The following is a 15,056-nucleotide window of genomic DNA, read 5'->3' on the forward strand; positions in this document are numbered from 1 at the left end:
TGTTACCTCTCATCTGTAAAAGATAATGCCTACTCGACTCGTCTGTCAGGGATGTAGTGATCTAGGATCAGGCTTTCCTAGGTTGACATTTTGTTCTGTTGCTTTCTAGTATGTGACTTTGGGCAAGTTACTTAATTTATGTTTAGCTCATCTGTAAAATGGTAATAATTGGCACATGATAGAGCCTCATTAATGTTTGTGTTGAATGAGTGACAGTCTAGTTTTTTGTTTTGTTTTTACCTTTTTTTTTTTTTTTTTTTTGAGACAGGGTCTCACTCTGTTGCCCAGGTTGGAACACAGTGGTGCAATCACAGCTCACCACAGCCTCAACTTCCCAGGCTCAAGTGATCCTCCTTCCTCAGTCTCCTGAGTAGCTGGGACTACAGGAGCGCGACACCATGCCAAGCTAACTTTTTGTAGAGATAGGGTTTTGCCGTGTTGCCCAGACTGGTCTTGAACTCCTGGGCTCAAGCAATTTTCCCACCTTGGCCTCTCAAAGTGCTGGGATTATAGGCATGAGCCACCATGCCTGGCCTTTGTTTCTGTTTTTTTTTTTTTTTTTTTTTTGAGATGGGGTCCTGTTTTGTTCAGCCACCCAGGCTGGAATGCAGTGGCGCAATCTTGGCTCACTGCATCCACTGTCTCCTGGGTTCAAGCGATTCTCCTGTCTCAGCCTCCCAAGTAGCTGGGATTACAGGCACCTGCCATCATGCCCAGCTAATTTTTGTATTTTAGTAGAGATGGGGTTTCACCATGTTGGCCAGGCTGGCCGCCCACCTCTGCCTCCCAAAGTGCTAGGATTATAGGCATGAGCCACTGTGCCTGGACTGTTTCTGTTTTTAACAATAAACCTCATGTGCCAGCCATGACACTCCGAGTGCTGATATGGCCCCTATTAACTAATGTGTTTGGCAAAGCAGTATACCAGTTCTTGGGCCTTATTTTATTTATTTGTTTTTTAACCATACATATTTTTGGGTCTGGCCTATTCTCTCTCTATACTGGGAGATGTGGAAAAATGGAGACGTGTCTCATTTAGTTTAGCAGCATTAATGGTTTGTTGGGTTGTTGAAGGGGCTTTCCTTAGCTACAGAGAAGAGCAGATATTCCTTGAGGCCTCTATACTTAACAGTAGTAGAAAAAGGATCTGATTCCCACAAACCCAGAGTGGGAGGTTTTTTGAGTAGGCTGAAAGGGCGCATCACTCAATAAATGGTGAAGTCAGAAGGTTCCTGCTGGTATTGAGTTCTTTGGATCATGTGTCAGCAGCGTCATCCTTTGACTCTAGTGTGCTAAATACTTTCTACATGTATCTCGATGTGAAAGATGTTGGGAAGCAGTTGTGGTAAACAAATGGATGGGGCTGAGGTCTGTAACTTCCTAAAGGGCTGGGGCAGAGTTAGAGCTAATATATACAAATAGAGAATTTTAGGGTTTAGATGCCTCCCAAGCTTGGAAAGAACTAATTTTTATGTTATCCCAAGTGATAGCATAGGTTGGCAGTAGTAGCAGCTTCAATCAAAGTTAAGCTCATTGTGAGCAACTCAACTTCTAAGCAATAGAGGATTGGTTAGGTCAACTATGGTATATCAGTCTGAAGAAATACTGCTTAGCCATGTATAATTAAGTTCATGGATTTGGCATTATGTGAAAGCTGTACACTGAGTGCATTTAGGCAAAAGCACATCCATAAATGATAAATATTTGAAATGAAAATATAAGATGTTGGATTCCCTCTCCCCTGCCCCATGACAGTTGCATAAATATAAAACTATCAGGCTTAGAAAAGCTATCTTAAAGTAGTTAATATTATTAGAACAGGTCATTCAGGCAGTCGAGAGATGTTTAGGTCAACTCCCTGACCTGTGAATGTGATGTCATGGAGGGTAAACATGGCCTTTTCCTGTGGCTCCAAAAGATAGCAGGACTGGAATGGTGGTGAGAAGCATGGAAGAAAGATGGTACAGTATCTGTTTTTCAGGTCCCTTTTAAGTTGGGTCTCTAACTCCTTTGGGAACTTATATTGGCAATATGACATTGAGCTGGGAGGTCAGAGACTTGGATTCTCATCTTCTAATCTCAGCTCTCACATTGCTGACTATGGTGACTTTGGGCAGGTTTTTTTTTTTTTTTTTTAAGACGGTCTCACTTTTTCACCCATGCTGCAGTGCATTTTTGCTATCACAGCTCCCATCGCTATCATCAGCCTCCCAGGCTCACGTGATCCTCCTACCTCAGTCTCACGAGTAAGTAGCTGGGGCTACAGGCATGTGCCACCACGCCTGGCTAATTTTTTGTAGAGATGCGGTTTCACCATGTTGCCTAGGCTGGTCTTGAGCTCCTAGGTTCAGGTGATCCACCTGCCTTGGCCTCCCAAAGTGTTGAGATTACAGATGTGAGCCACTGTGCCTGGCAGAGCAGGTTCTTTATCCTTTCCTGACCTCATCAGTAGGTTGATGGAGTTGAGGTAGAGTTTTTTTTCTTTTCTTTTTTTTTTTTTTGAGACAGTGTCTCGCTCTGTTGCCTAGGCTGGAGTGCAGTGATGTGATCTCGGCTCACTGCAACCTCCACCTCCCGGATTCAAGTGATTCTCCTGCCTCAGCCACCTGAGTAGCTGGGATTACAGGCATGTACCACCAAGCCCGGCTAATTTTTGTGTTTGTAGTAGAGATGGGGTTTTGCCTTGTTGGCCAAGCTGATCTTGATCTCCTGACCCTCAAGTGATCTGGCTGCCTTGACCTCCCAAAGTGCTGGGATTATAGACGTTAGAGTTTACAGACGTGAGCCACTGTGCCTGGCCTCTTTTTTTTTTTAAGACGGAGTCTCACTTTGTCGCCCAAGTTGGAGTGCTGTGGTGTGATCTTGGCTCACTGCAACCTCCACCTCCTGGGTTGAAGAGATTCTCCTGCCTCAGCCTCCCGAGTAGCTGGGATTACAGGCGCCCGCCACCATGCCCAGCTGGTTTTGTATTTTTAGTAGAGACAGGTTTTTACCATGTTGGCCAGGCTGGTCTTGAAATCCTGACCTCAGATGATCCTCCTGCGTCTGCCTCCCGAAGTGTTGGGATTACAGGCATGAGCCACCATGCCCGGCCTTTTTCTTTTCTTTTTTTTTTTTTAAGAGACAAGGTCGGCTGGGTGTGGTGGCTCACACCTGTAATCCCAGCACTTTGGGAAGCCGAGGCGGGTGGATCACTTGAGGTCAGGAGTTCAAGACTAGCCTGGGGAACATACTACTAAAAATACAAAAAATGAGCTGGGCGTGGTGGTGGGTGCCTGTAATCCCAGCTACTTGGGAGGCTGAGGCAGGAGAATTGCTTGAACCCAGGAGGCAGAGGTTGCCATGAGCTGAGATTGCGCCACTGCACTCCAGCCTCGGTGACAGAGCGAGACTCGGCCCCCCCAAAAAAAAAATAAAATAAAGAGACAACGTCTAACTCTGTTACTTAGTCTCATACTCTTGGGCTCAAGCTATCCTCCTGCCTCAGCCTCTCAAAAGTGCTGAGATTACAGGAGTGAATCCCTGCACCTGGCTTTTTTTTTTTTTTTTTTTTTGAAACAGAAGTTTGCCCTTGTTGCCCAGGCTGGAGTGCAGTGGCGCAATCTCGGCTCACCGCAACCTCCTCTTCCTGGGTTCAAGTGATTCTCCTTCCTCAGCCTCCCGAGTAACAGGGATTACAGGCACGCACTACCACACCCGGCTAATTTTTTTTGTAATTTTAGTAGAGATGGGATTTCTCCATGTTGGTCAGTCTGATCTTGAGCTCCTGACCTCAGGTGATCCGCCCGCCTCGGCCTCCCAAAGTGCTGGGATTATAGGTGTGAGCTGAAACCGTGCCCAGCCTTTTTTTTTCTTTTTGAAGAGATGGGGTCTTACTATGTTACTCAGGCTTGTCTCGAACTCCTGAGCTCACGTGATCCTCCCATCTCAGCCTCCCAAAGTGTGGGATTACAGGTGTAAGCCACCGTGCCCAGTTAGGTAGATGTCTAAGGTGCCTCCCAGCTCTGATCTTTTATGGCTCTATTATTTTATATGTTCTCATTCCTTTCTTTTCAATGCCCAGGTATTATCCATGCAGCAGAAGAGAAGGACTGGAAAACTGCGTACTCATACTTCTATGAGGCATTTGAGGGTTATGACTCCATCGACAGCCCCAAGGCCATCACATCTCTGAAGTACATGTTGCTGTGCAAAATCATGCTCAACACGTAGGTGCACCTTAACTCTGGACTACAAGAACTCAGATCCTTCAACAAGTCTGTTTGCCATGGCAGAGATGGCCTGAGGAGGGAGTTTGGCCAGTTACAGAAACAGCAGCAGCTGCGGCCTCTAGGGCTGGCTAAGGTAGAGCAGGAGGATCAAAAGTGGGCCAGAAAACTTTCGCTTGCTAGTCTTTCAGAATCAAGGAGACATTTTAGAAATCCCCTTCCCAGCTCCTCTTGGAGAATTCTCCTCACAGGTGCAGAGCACACGACAGAGGGTCAGGAAATAGCTTACAATCAGCCAGTAACAGCCACCTGAGCCACCCAGAATGCGGAAGGAAGGGTTAAGGAGAGGTTTGGAAAAGTGGACAGCAAAAGTACGACAGCCCTGCTTATAAAGAAATCTACAGAATTATTCAATTCTTGTGGGAATAAATGAAGTATTGACTAAGAACTCTCTTTGGATCTTTGGATTACATAAGGGCTATGTTTTAATAATACCTGTTACACTAGGATTTGACTTAAACTTATAGTTCTGCTTGTTGGGTCTATTGCTTTTGGTAGGTTCAGTTCAGCTTTCTAACACTGGAGTTTTTCTACTCTTCAGGCTGAGCTGTGACCCAGAGTGGAGAAAACCTAGCTTTTGCAATGTGATGGGCATATGGGTTTAGGGGTTGGGCTGATTATCTGTGCGGGCAGAGTCTTTATTACAATGGAATTCTGTTAAAAAGAAATTTGCCCAAACCTACCTTTAGAAGCATAACATCTGTAGTAATTGACCAAGTATGTCTTTTTTTCTAGCCCAGAAGATGTCCAGGCTTTGGTGAGCGGGAAGCTTGCACTTCGGTATGCAGGGAGGCAGGTAGGGACTCCCTTGACTACAGTTCTGCTCACTCTGAGACCAGCATGTTTTCAGAGTCACGACGTTTGATGAGACCAGCACTCTTCAGGTCTTCATACTACTCTCTTCCTTCTCCCCCACTCACTTCCTTCCCTTAAGCCCATTCAGTGTGTTTCCTAGACTGTTAAATTCTTGGCCTGGAAAGTCAGCGTTTGGTGCTCTTATGGACATCACGTTGTTTGAGGGACTTAGGGAACTGAACTGTAGCATTTGCAGTGAGTTAGTTTGCATTTGGCTTTGACCAGAAGATTTATCTACCACGAGTCTGACTTGTGAATTTAACATATGTAGGGTATGAAATCTTAGATTTTCCAGGTTAGGAGCCTGGTAAGGTCTGGTGCATATGTGCTTTAGAGAGGTCTGATTGCTTGGTGCAGAAACTAGGTTTTGAGATTTACTTTTGTGCTTCTCAGATCAGTACCTTTCTACTCATGCTTTGAATTTTGGGTGTGGTGCAAAAAGAGGCCCTTTTTTTTTTTGTTACCTTAATGCCCAAGTAGGTATGAGTGTGACTTCTGAGAGCAGACAGTTAGGACCTATGCAAAGATGATGTCTAGACTGTCTCCTCTTTGTATTTTGCTTGATTATCACTAGTAAAGTAAGTGTAATCTTTCTGGATTTCAACTGCAGTTGTCTCTAAACACAGACTGATTGGCTGTCTATATAATCTCACTGTATCTCTGGAGGAGTGGCCACATAGATGATTTCTTCCCTCTCTACAAGTGGCCCTAATTGGCTTTTTTTTTTTTTTTTTTTTGAGTTAGAGTCTCATTCTTTCATCCAGGCTGGAGTGCAGTGGCATATCTCTGCTCACTGCAACCTCCTCCTCCCAGTTTGAAGTGATTCTCCTGTCTCAGCCTCCTGAGTAGCTGTGATTACGGGCATCCGCCACTATGCCCGGCTAATTTTTTGTAGTAGAGACAGGGTTTTGCCATCTTGGCCAGGCTGTCCCAAACTCCTAACCTCAAGTGATCTGCCCACCTCAGCCTCCAAAAGTGCTGGGATTGTAGGTGTGAGCCACTGCATCCAGCCATGCATCTTCCAGTATAGTAATAACCAGTACTCTTGAGGTCAAAACCAGGAGCTGACCTGAAACTTTTGCTGATAAAAAGCCAATTAGAGGCTGGACGTGGTGGCTCATGCCTGTAATCCCAGCACTTTGGGAGGCTGAGGCGGGCGGATCACTTGAGGTCAGCAGTTTGAGAGCAGCCTGGCCAATGTGGCAAAATCCCAGCTCTATTAAAAATACAAAAAATTAGCCAGGAATGGTAGTGCACTGGTGGCTGTAATCCCAGCTACTCAGGAGGCTGAGGCAGGAGAATCACTTCAAACGGGGAGTGGAAGTTGCAGTAAGCCAAGATAGCACCACTGTACTCTAACCTGGGTGACAAGAGTGAGACTCTGTTTTAAAAAATAATAATAAAAAATAAGAAAGATGCACTACTCTCACTATAACTAGAGTTGAGGAGATAGGCTCAGGGACATGAAGTGTTCAGGACAAGGTCAGGTAGCTAATCAATGGTGGAGCTAGACTTTGAATTAGGGTCATTGTTCCAGGCTTTTCTCATTTTGACACTTTTTTCTGTCTATAGGACAAATGCTGGAGACAAACACACTAATGATTAGCCTTGCACCATTTAGTCTACTGTATAAGACACACTGTTCTTATATAAGTATGTAGGCTGATAAAAGAGCAGCTTCTCTTAGTCTCTTGTGCCTTGATGTTAGCTTTTAAGCAGGAGATAGGCTAATCTCCCAGAAAGATGAGTGTTGCAGATTTTTTTGCTGAGTGGAGACTTGATAGCTTGGTCAGGTGCCTTTTTTAACCATGTTAGAAGTTGTTCTCAACTATTGATTATACCTTCATCACTCTGTGGGGTCTTAACATTTGGTGTAATATGTTAATGCCGCAACCTTTTTTTGAGACAGATTCTTTTTCTATCACCCAGCTGCAGTGCAGTGGCATGATCTTGGCTTACTGCAACCTCTGCCTCCTGGGTTCTAGCGATTCTCCTGCCTCAGCCTCCCAAGTAGCTGGGATTACAGGCGTCTGCCACTATGCCCGGCTAAGTAGAGAAGGGGGTTTCACCATGTTGGCCAGGCTGGTCTCGAACTCCTGAACCTCAAGTGATCTGCCCACTTCGGCCTCCCAAAGTGGTGGGATTACAGGCGTGAGCCACCGTGCCTGGCCTTGATGCCTCAGTGTTAATGAGGTAGATCTTGTTCAGTGCCTTGTTCCAAACCTAGCAGAATGAATCTTGATAAAGCACAGATATAATAGGGTTTAAGGGCAAGAAGGAGTTTGGGTGGATGTGGCGATAACGAGCCTTGGAGGAAGGGGGAAGAAATCACAGGTCTCTTGTCATTTTTCCTTTTAGCTTGTCATCTCTAGAGAATGCTGTATTAGGGTCGGTCTGTTTGGAAAGTATCTGTTTCCTAGTATTCTTAAGTCATTTCAGGTTTCAAAGGGAAACAGGTTGGCATATAGTGGTATTCAGTACTTGCGGCTCTTCTTCCCAGGCATCTGAAGAAGAACGATGGTGGGGCGGGTTCTTCCTTATAGCAGAAGTTGTGTGGACACAGCATACTGCTTATGAGACTTGGGTAAATGTTAGTGTGCAGAATAAATCACTTTCATGATTTGTCTCTTTATTCTCAGACAGAAGCATTAAAATGCGTGGCTCAGGCTAGCAAGAACAGATCACTGGCAGATTTTGAAAAAGTGAGTATGATATTGGGTTGGTATGGAATGTGGGTGGAAGAGAGGGACATTTAAGTACTTCAAAACACACTTTTAAAAATAATTATAGTTTCAAAAGAAGTTGCAAATGAGTCCATGTATCCTTCACCTAGGACAGTATTAAAACCAGGAAATAGTTAAGCACTTTTGTACAATGAAACTTACTGAGTTGATATAAAATATATATTATTTATACATAATACCTTTCTATTTCAAAAGTTCTTTCTGTCCTTTTTTCACTTTGATTTTTCACAACACACCTATTATCTGCATTTTATGGTTAAGGGAACTGGGATTCAGGAGGACACTCAAAATCACACAGCATCGGGTCAGAGTTTGACTCTAGGCCTAGTGCTTGTTCCACATGACACAGTTGTAGGCATTCCTTCAGAAGCTCCAGAAATGCCAGGTCTGCTTCTCCTCTGTGGACAGAAGGGAAGTCTTGATGTGCGTACTTGGACCCAAAGAAACATCCTCAGGGTGATGATCTAGGCTTTCTTTAACCCTGGTGCCTTTTGCTCATTGTTTGAGAGTTTTGAAAAGGGAGAAAAGCCTGTCTGGGCATTAGGGTGAGAATTATATATTCTTTTCTGAACCTCTCTCCTCTTAGTCTGAGTATAATGACCAACTTAATAAAAACAAAACCTAGATCCAGAAAGAACAACTTAGTGTGGATGGAGACTAGACCATGTGGCTTTGACTGTCCTTGAGATTCACCATCTTCCTGGAGGGCTCTTGCCAATTCCTATTGCCTCTTACTTGGCATGATTTGCCTGCTTCCCTTAACACCTTGTAGCACAGCTGACATGAGGCTGGGATGTTGAGACCATTACTGATGGTCCAGTAAATCACACACACAAATACTCGGTCTAGATCATTTTATCCCAATGTCTGAGATGTTTGATGGGACACTTTTATTCCAAATAGTTCCTTGGAAGAAGGATTCTGTGATTAGGTATTTGGGAAATACTAGGGCTAAACAAAATACTAGGGCCAATAATAATTAAAACACCTAATTTTGCTTAATAATTGCAGAGCCATGTTATGCTGATGGTCCTCATAAAACTCCCAAGAGCTAGTTGTGGAATTCAGCATTTCCTATTCCTTAACCTCAATGTTCTTTCCCCCCCACCCCCAATGGAGACCCTATTTATTCTGTAGAATACATGCTGAGAAATGCTTGTGTAGCTACTTTGGTTCATGAGCTGAGTTGCTCTTGGGGCTTACATGGTTTGAGCTGTTGACCTGAAGCCTGCAGACAGAAAGATGGTCCCTAGGGTGACTCCACCTTTTTGTTCTATTTTGTATTTTTTTTTCTCTTAGAGACTACCATAAAATAGCATTTTTAAAAAATTATTTTTAGAGATGGAGGCTCTCTGTGTTGCTCAAGCTGGACTTGAACTCTTGGGCTCCAGCAGTCCTGCCACATCAGCCTCCCGAGTAACTGGGACTCCAGGTGCATGCCACCAAGCCAAACTTCCCTTTCAGTTCTTGACATTCCTTTTCTGCTTTGTATCATGCATCTCCCCAAATCTCCCCTAACTTCATTCAACCATGTAGTTTTATAAGGGCCAGCAGACTACCTAGGAGGCAGGAGTAGCATGACTTTAAAGTGATTCTCTGTGCCAATCTCTGCGACTGGTTCCTTTCGCAGGCTCTGACAGATTACCGGGCAGAGCTCCGGGATGACCCAATCATCAGCACACACTTGGCCAAGTTGTATGATAACTTACTGGAACAGAATCTGATCCGAGTCATTGAGCCTTTTTCCAGAGTACAGGTGAGAACCCTCTGGGGACTCCATTTCTGGCCAGGTATTCTCACTGTAGCCACCTCCCTTCCACACCTGTCCAGAATGGGAACTCACTTCTAGGGGTGTGCCTGGTGGGCAAGAGGCCACCAAGAGCTTGTGCCTCTGTTGATAAAATGAACAAAAATCGAGGAGAGAGGTGCTGTGGGTAGAGGCATGTGTGTTGCCCCTGCACGTGTTCTGAGCAGTTTCCTCCTCACTTTTAGTCACTGCATGTGTTGTACCTGTTTTCTGTATTGGGTGTGTGGGATAAGAGTCTGTTTATTGTGTGTAGCAGTGAAGGGCAGGCAGATGGGCAAAGAACAAGAGACTTAAGCACGGCCAAGGAGGGTCTTACATTAGAATTTTGAGAAATACAGCAGTTCTCCCCGTTCCCTCCCTTCTCTTATTGGAGGCAAAAGTAAAACTTTCAGTGTTGGTGTCTCTCTGCCTTTCCTTTTAGATTGAACACATATCTAGTCTCATCAAACTCTCCAAGGTAAGGAGTCTTAAGGCCATCTGCAGGGAAGAATGGGAAGGGGTGGTGAGGAGGGGTGGCACATGCACCTGATTGGCCTCATTGGAAAGCTCCCCAGCTTCTCAGTGGGGAATGGGCAGTGTGGGCTAGAGTAGGAGTTGCATTGTTGCTATTTTGTTTTCAGTCCATTTGGCCTAAGACCCCTCCAACAAAGCTGTTGTGTCAGGGTGATCTCTGACTAGTGGATACTGGTCCCTTTAATCATGTGCTTTGATTTTAGGCCGACGTGGAAAGGAAATTATCACAGATGATTCTTGACAAGAAATTTCACGGTGAGTAACAGTCACACAGGCAAGGGGGCTGGTGGTGGTGATGAGAGGGTTGAAGAAGTTTATTTTCAAAGAAGATGTTCTATTTGTTTCCCCCGATGGTTCACCCTGGGGTCCTGGCCCCTCTTCCCTGTGATGAGAATGTGTAATAAGCATGTGTACATGGAATAGGGAGAGGAATTCTATTTCCCTTCTTTTCTGGACACAGTGAGTCAACTAGGGAGTGGGCTGCTTCACAAATGCTTTTGTGTCTAACCTCATCTTTTACCTGGGTTACCCTTGTGTTTCTTGCAGGGATTTTGGACCAGGGGGAGGGTGTCCTGATTATTTTCGATGAACCCCCAGTAGATAAAACTTATGAAGCTGCTCTGGAAACAATTCAGAACATGAGCAAAGTAGTGGATTCCCTCTACAACAAAGCCAAGAAACTGACATAGGTGAGTGCTGGCTTCAGGACCCCAGGGCTGGGCAGCTCTGTCTTCTGCGTGTCGAGACTGAAAACCTCCTCCTGGTGTCCTCATGGCTTCCTGATTGACACTGCTCTGTCTTCTCTTGCAGAGTTGGATCTGTAGCGGTCCTTTGGAGAGTGTGTGTGGCGGGAGAGTGAAACCTTGGGGGAAAATGCTAGGAGATTCTTTTTTCTTTTTGTTCTACTTTTCGCTCGGAAAGTTTTTAAATCCTCATTTGGTGCATCTGTATTCCAGCCAATAGGTGTGCCAGTTTTCATGTAATCTTTACTGGCCCAACTTGGGAGTGGGGAAATTGCTTAAAAAAAAAGAAAAAGAAAAAAAAAAGATTATTCTAAATAAAAGGAAAAAGGCTTACACTACCTTAAGCTGTGCTCTCTGCCTCCTGGGAGAGGGCCGCAAAGCCAGGCACCCCGCCAACCACTGGGGGTCCTAATCCACCTGCTGGGCATCACCTCTCCTCCTCCTCAGAATTGGGTGTTTGCTGACCATCAAAAGCAATGACTTTTTATTCTGTTTGTACTGAACCAAAACAAACAACTGTGTATAGACTGCTGTTTTCTTTTTTATTTGAAATGAGGCATTTTGGTGTTCTTTCCCCTGCCATACGGCCTGTCTGCCCTTCCCTCCTCACATTGGTTCCAGCAGAGTAGCCGAAAGTCCTGCCGCCGCCGCCACCACCACCACCACCACTGCAGCAACAACAGCAGCAGCAGCAGCAGCGCCTGCATAGCTCCACTCTGACCTGTGAAGGAATGGGGATGAGGCCAGGAGCTAGTGTCTACCACGGCCACACAGGGAGCAGTGTGGGCCCTTAGCCCCCAAGGGGCCTGCTGTGCATGTGGTTTTTTTTTTTTTAAACACAGTAAACTAGATTAGTCGTCAGTGTTTTAATTGCCCCTCTTCTCCTCTCCTGCATTCCTCTCCTCTCTTCTTTCCTCTCTGTCCCTTCTCTTTCCCCTCTCTACCAGGAGACCATCATGTCTCTCCGCCTTTCTCCTCTCCCCTCCAGGGGAGTCAGGCTGTCTGTGAAATCCATGAGCTTCTCTCCCTCTCCCACTCCTCCTCTCCTGCTTTCAGATGGATTTATTCCTTTTTTAAACAATGAACATCGGAAATGAGACTGTGGGGTGTGGTTTCTCTCTCTCTCTTTTTTTTTTTTTTTTTTTTTAATTTTCTTTGTTGGGTTTTTGAGCAACCTCATGTCCCCTTCCCAGGGAGCTTCTTAATTTACCTCTTAGAACTCAAGTGGATGGGAAGTAGAGCACTGTGTGTCAGTATGCTTTGTTTTCTGACACGATTACACAGCGAGGCTTTAATGCTATTTGGGTAGGTGAGCTTCTGCACTTCTGTTGTGCTGAACTGTATTTTCTTCTCTCATCTCCTCTTTGTCTTTTTCTCTTTTCCTCTCCTTCCTGCCTTCTTCTGCTGGCCTCCTTTTCTCTTTCTTTACCTTCCTTGGATTATCCTTCCAGGTTTTCATAATAAATTTATATTTTGTAAAAGGATTTTGTTGTACCAGGTTTTGCATCCTCACTGAATCCGACTGGCTTTTATTTTCCTCTCCAAAATCAGGTTTTTGTTCTCAACATCTTTCCCCATCATGTCCAGTCACTGTTTTGGTTTTGGCACCATCAGTATCAAATGTACAAACGGTTCTTGCTAACCAACACCAGGTATATCTGATGTTCAGATGAGTTCCAATAAAAATAATTTTTTTTTTTCAAAAGGTGTCTTTTCTTGAGTGCTGGAGGGCTTCCAAGCAAGCCCAGACAGCTGTGTAGCCCCACACTAGTCTAGTACTCATCTGGCCAAAGCTGTTATCTCATTTGTGTAATGGGAGTCCTTAAGGTAAATTTGGGATCCAAATTTGGAGGGCTTTGGGGGCAAGAAAGTTGGTGTGTGAGTTCTGAAGTTGGAAATGAGTTCAGGTGTCTTTTTCCAGGGCAGCATGGTCCAGTGAGCACATGTAAGTTTGGGCGGTAGATCCTCTGAGCCTACTTTCTCTTCTACTCAGTGAGGATGCTGCTTCCTTGGCAGGTGATTGTGATGTGAAGCTTAATAAGTCATAGATGTGCAGGTGTCTGGAGAGTCCTGACATGCAGTTGTGGTTTCATTTCCTTTTGGAATCTTCAAAGGCAGCGATTTTCATATTGCCTCACACCCTTGGGGGGGCTCTGGGACCACTGGGGGACCTGCTAAATCCTCTTCAGTCTGAGCAGTTCAGCCATTGTCAGTTTTAGTATTGTGTCTCTGTATTTCACTTGCAGAAAGAGTTTTGCTTCTATAAAGGACTTTAAAAATTACTCCAAAGAGATCTAGTTTTGTAGCAGAGGGGAGACGGTTTCTCAAACTTAGGGCAGTCCTGAGGAGCTCAGGCAGTAGCCCTTTTCTCGGTTCCCTTTGCGGGTCTTCGTCAGATGATGCCCTCTAGACCCGTGCTGTCCAATATGTAGCCGCTAGCCACGTGCAGCTGTCAGGCCCTTGGAATGTGGCTGGTTCGAGCTGTGATACACTGCAAGTGTAAACACAAACCAGACTTCGAAGGCTTAGTATGATAACAAAAGGAAAGGAGTGTAAAATATGTCAATAACTTTTTTATATATGTGTTGAAATATTTTGGGTATTGGGTTAAATAAAATATATTATTAAAATTCACCTGTTTCCCTTTTACTTGTGTAATGTGGCTGCTAGAAAATATAAAGTTACCTATGTGGCTTCTATCTGGGCAGTGCAGCTCTAGACCTCCAGGACCAGCAGTTGTGCCACTGCCTCCTCTCCCAGGCCTCTCATGACCTGAGTCCAAGCACAGCTGGGAAGGTCAGCTGGCCGGTGGGCTGGCCTGGGCCCAGCTCCCTCCCTCCCCTTCTGGGCTCCAGCCTTCATGGTGCCAGGACTTTCTTGTGTGTTAATGAGACTCCACTGGAGTTGGGAGCAGAGGCTCTGGTCCCCTGCTGTGTGCTAGTTATGTAATCTGTGCTGCCCAGAAGGGCCACTAGATGCTGCTCTGTGATCCCTGAAAGAACAAAGCTGACTTCCTCAGGAGTAAGGGCTCAGGCCTGCTCTTTGGAACCCTTCCTGGAAGCTGTAGCTGGCCCCCGCCTTGGCCTCCCTCCCTCGGGATGCTATGGGAAGTGGGGCATGCGAAGAGTGGACTCTCCGGCAGTCCACGGGCAGCCCAGCCCAGCAGGGAAGCTAACAAGCAGGCTGGCCCTTCAGGCAGCTAGAGATAGGCAATAGGCTAAGTAGGCTGATTGATGGGGGTGGGATTTGGAAATCTTCCCTGCAGTTCTCTGATGAAGGCAGCTAGGAAGAAAACAGCCCTGCCTCATTCAACTGGGTCTGCCTTCTGGGTCCTTGATTCTGCCGTTTCTGGCAGTTGACTGCCCTTTCTTCCTTGCTTCCAGTTGGAGCAGTGATAGGAACTGGGGGTGGGGAGGTGGTGGTGGGTTGAGTGAAAAGAGGAGCTGTGTGGTGTCTGAAAACCAGCATAACAGGCATGGCCTGGGTGGATAGGAGCTCCTGGAGACCCCTCCCTCAGTCGCAGCAGCAAGTGGGCTGCCAGTGCCATCTCATTCCTGCTGTGCTGCAACTGTGACTTTGCTTTGGACAAGTGTGAGGAGGCTGGTGTTCTGCCGAGAGCTCTGTTTGAAGGTGCTAGGGAAAGGCTGGCTGGACAAAGGTGAGAGGACACAGGGTGTGGCCTGGCTTGAAAAGGCCCATGCAGAGGCATGCTGCTCTGGTGTGGGAAGCAGGGTAGTGGGCTGAGCTTGGTCCGCCTCCCCGTGAATTGGAATAGCTAGAATTGAGATTAAGAGTTAAAGGTAACAGAGTGGGCCCAGGTTTTTCTAGGGGGTGGATTTTTCTTTTTTTTTTAGCCGAAGTCTCACTCTGTCACCCTGGCTGGAATGCAGTGGCACAATCTCAGCTCACTGCAACCTCTGCCTCCCGGGTTCAAGCTATTCTCCTGCCTCAGCCTCCTGAGTAGCTGGGATTACAGGTGCCCGCCACCACGCCTGGCTAATTTTTTTTTGTATAAGTAGAGACGGGGTTTCACCATGTTGGCCAGGCTGGTCTGGAACTCCTGACCTCAGGTGATCCGCCCGCCTCGGCCTCCCAAAATGCTGGGATTACAGGTGTGAGCCACTGC

The 15,056-nt window shown here is 45.9% G+C and overlaps 1 protein-coding gene across 2 annotated transcripts in view; it reads left to right on the top strand.

Moving 5' to 3' along the window:
* PSMD11 (proteasome 26S subunit, non-ATPase 11) overlaps positions 1-12,635 on the top strand; it is a 38,205-nt gene extending 25,570 nt beyond the window's left edge. The window contains exons 7-14 of one of the 2 annotated variants that reach the window (XM_002827236.6): positions 4,064-4,208; positions 5,004-5,064; positions 7,763-7,825; positions 9,498-9,623; positions 10,096-10,131; positions 10,391-10,442; positions 10,734-10,876; positions 10,998-11,268. In XM_002827236.6, the coding sequence (XP_002827282.2) occupies positions 4,064-4,208; positions 5,004-5,064; positions 7,763-7,825; positions 9,498-9,623; positions 10,096-10,131; positions 10,391-10,442; positions 10,734-10,876 (626 nt within the window). In that variant the 3' untranslated portion in view covers positions 10,998-11,268. Of the gene's footprint in view, positions 1-4,063; positions 4,209-5,003; positions 5,065-7,762; positions 7,826-9,497; positions 9,624-10,095; positions 10,132-10,390; positions 10,443-10,733; positions 10,877-10,997; positions 11,269-11,554 lie in introns of those variants that run through there. The other variant, XM_054536640.2, reaches the window with a different exon arrangement.
* Positions 12,636-15,056: the final 2,421 nt, after the last annotated feature.

Source organism: Pongo abelii, chromosome 19 (assembly GCF_028885655.2).
Source record: "Pongo abelii isolate AG06213 chromosome 19, NHGRI_mPonAbe1-v2.0_pri, whole genome shotgun sequence".
Taxonomy (NCBI): domain Eukaryota; kingdom Metazoa; phylum Chordata; class Mammalia; order Primates; family Hominidae; genus Pongo; species Pongo abelii.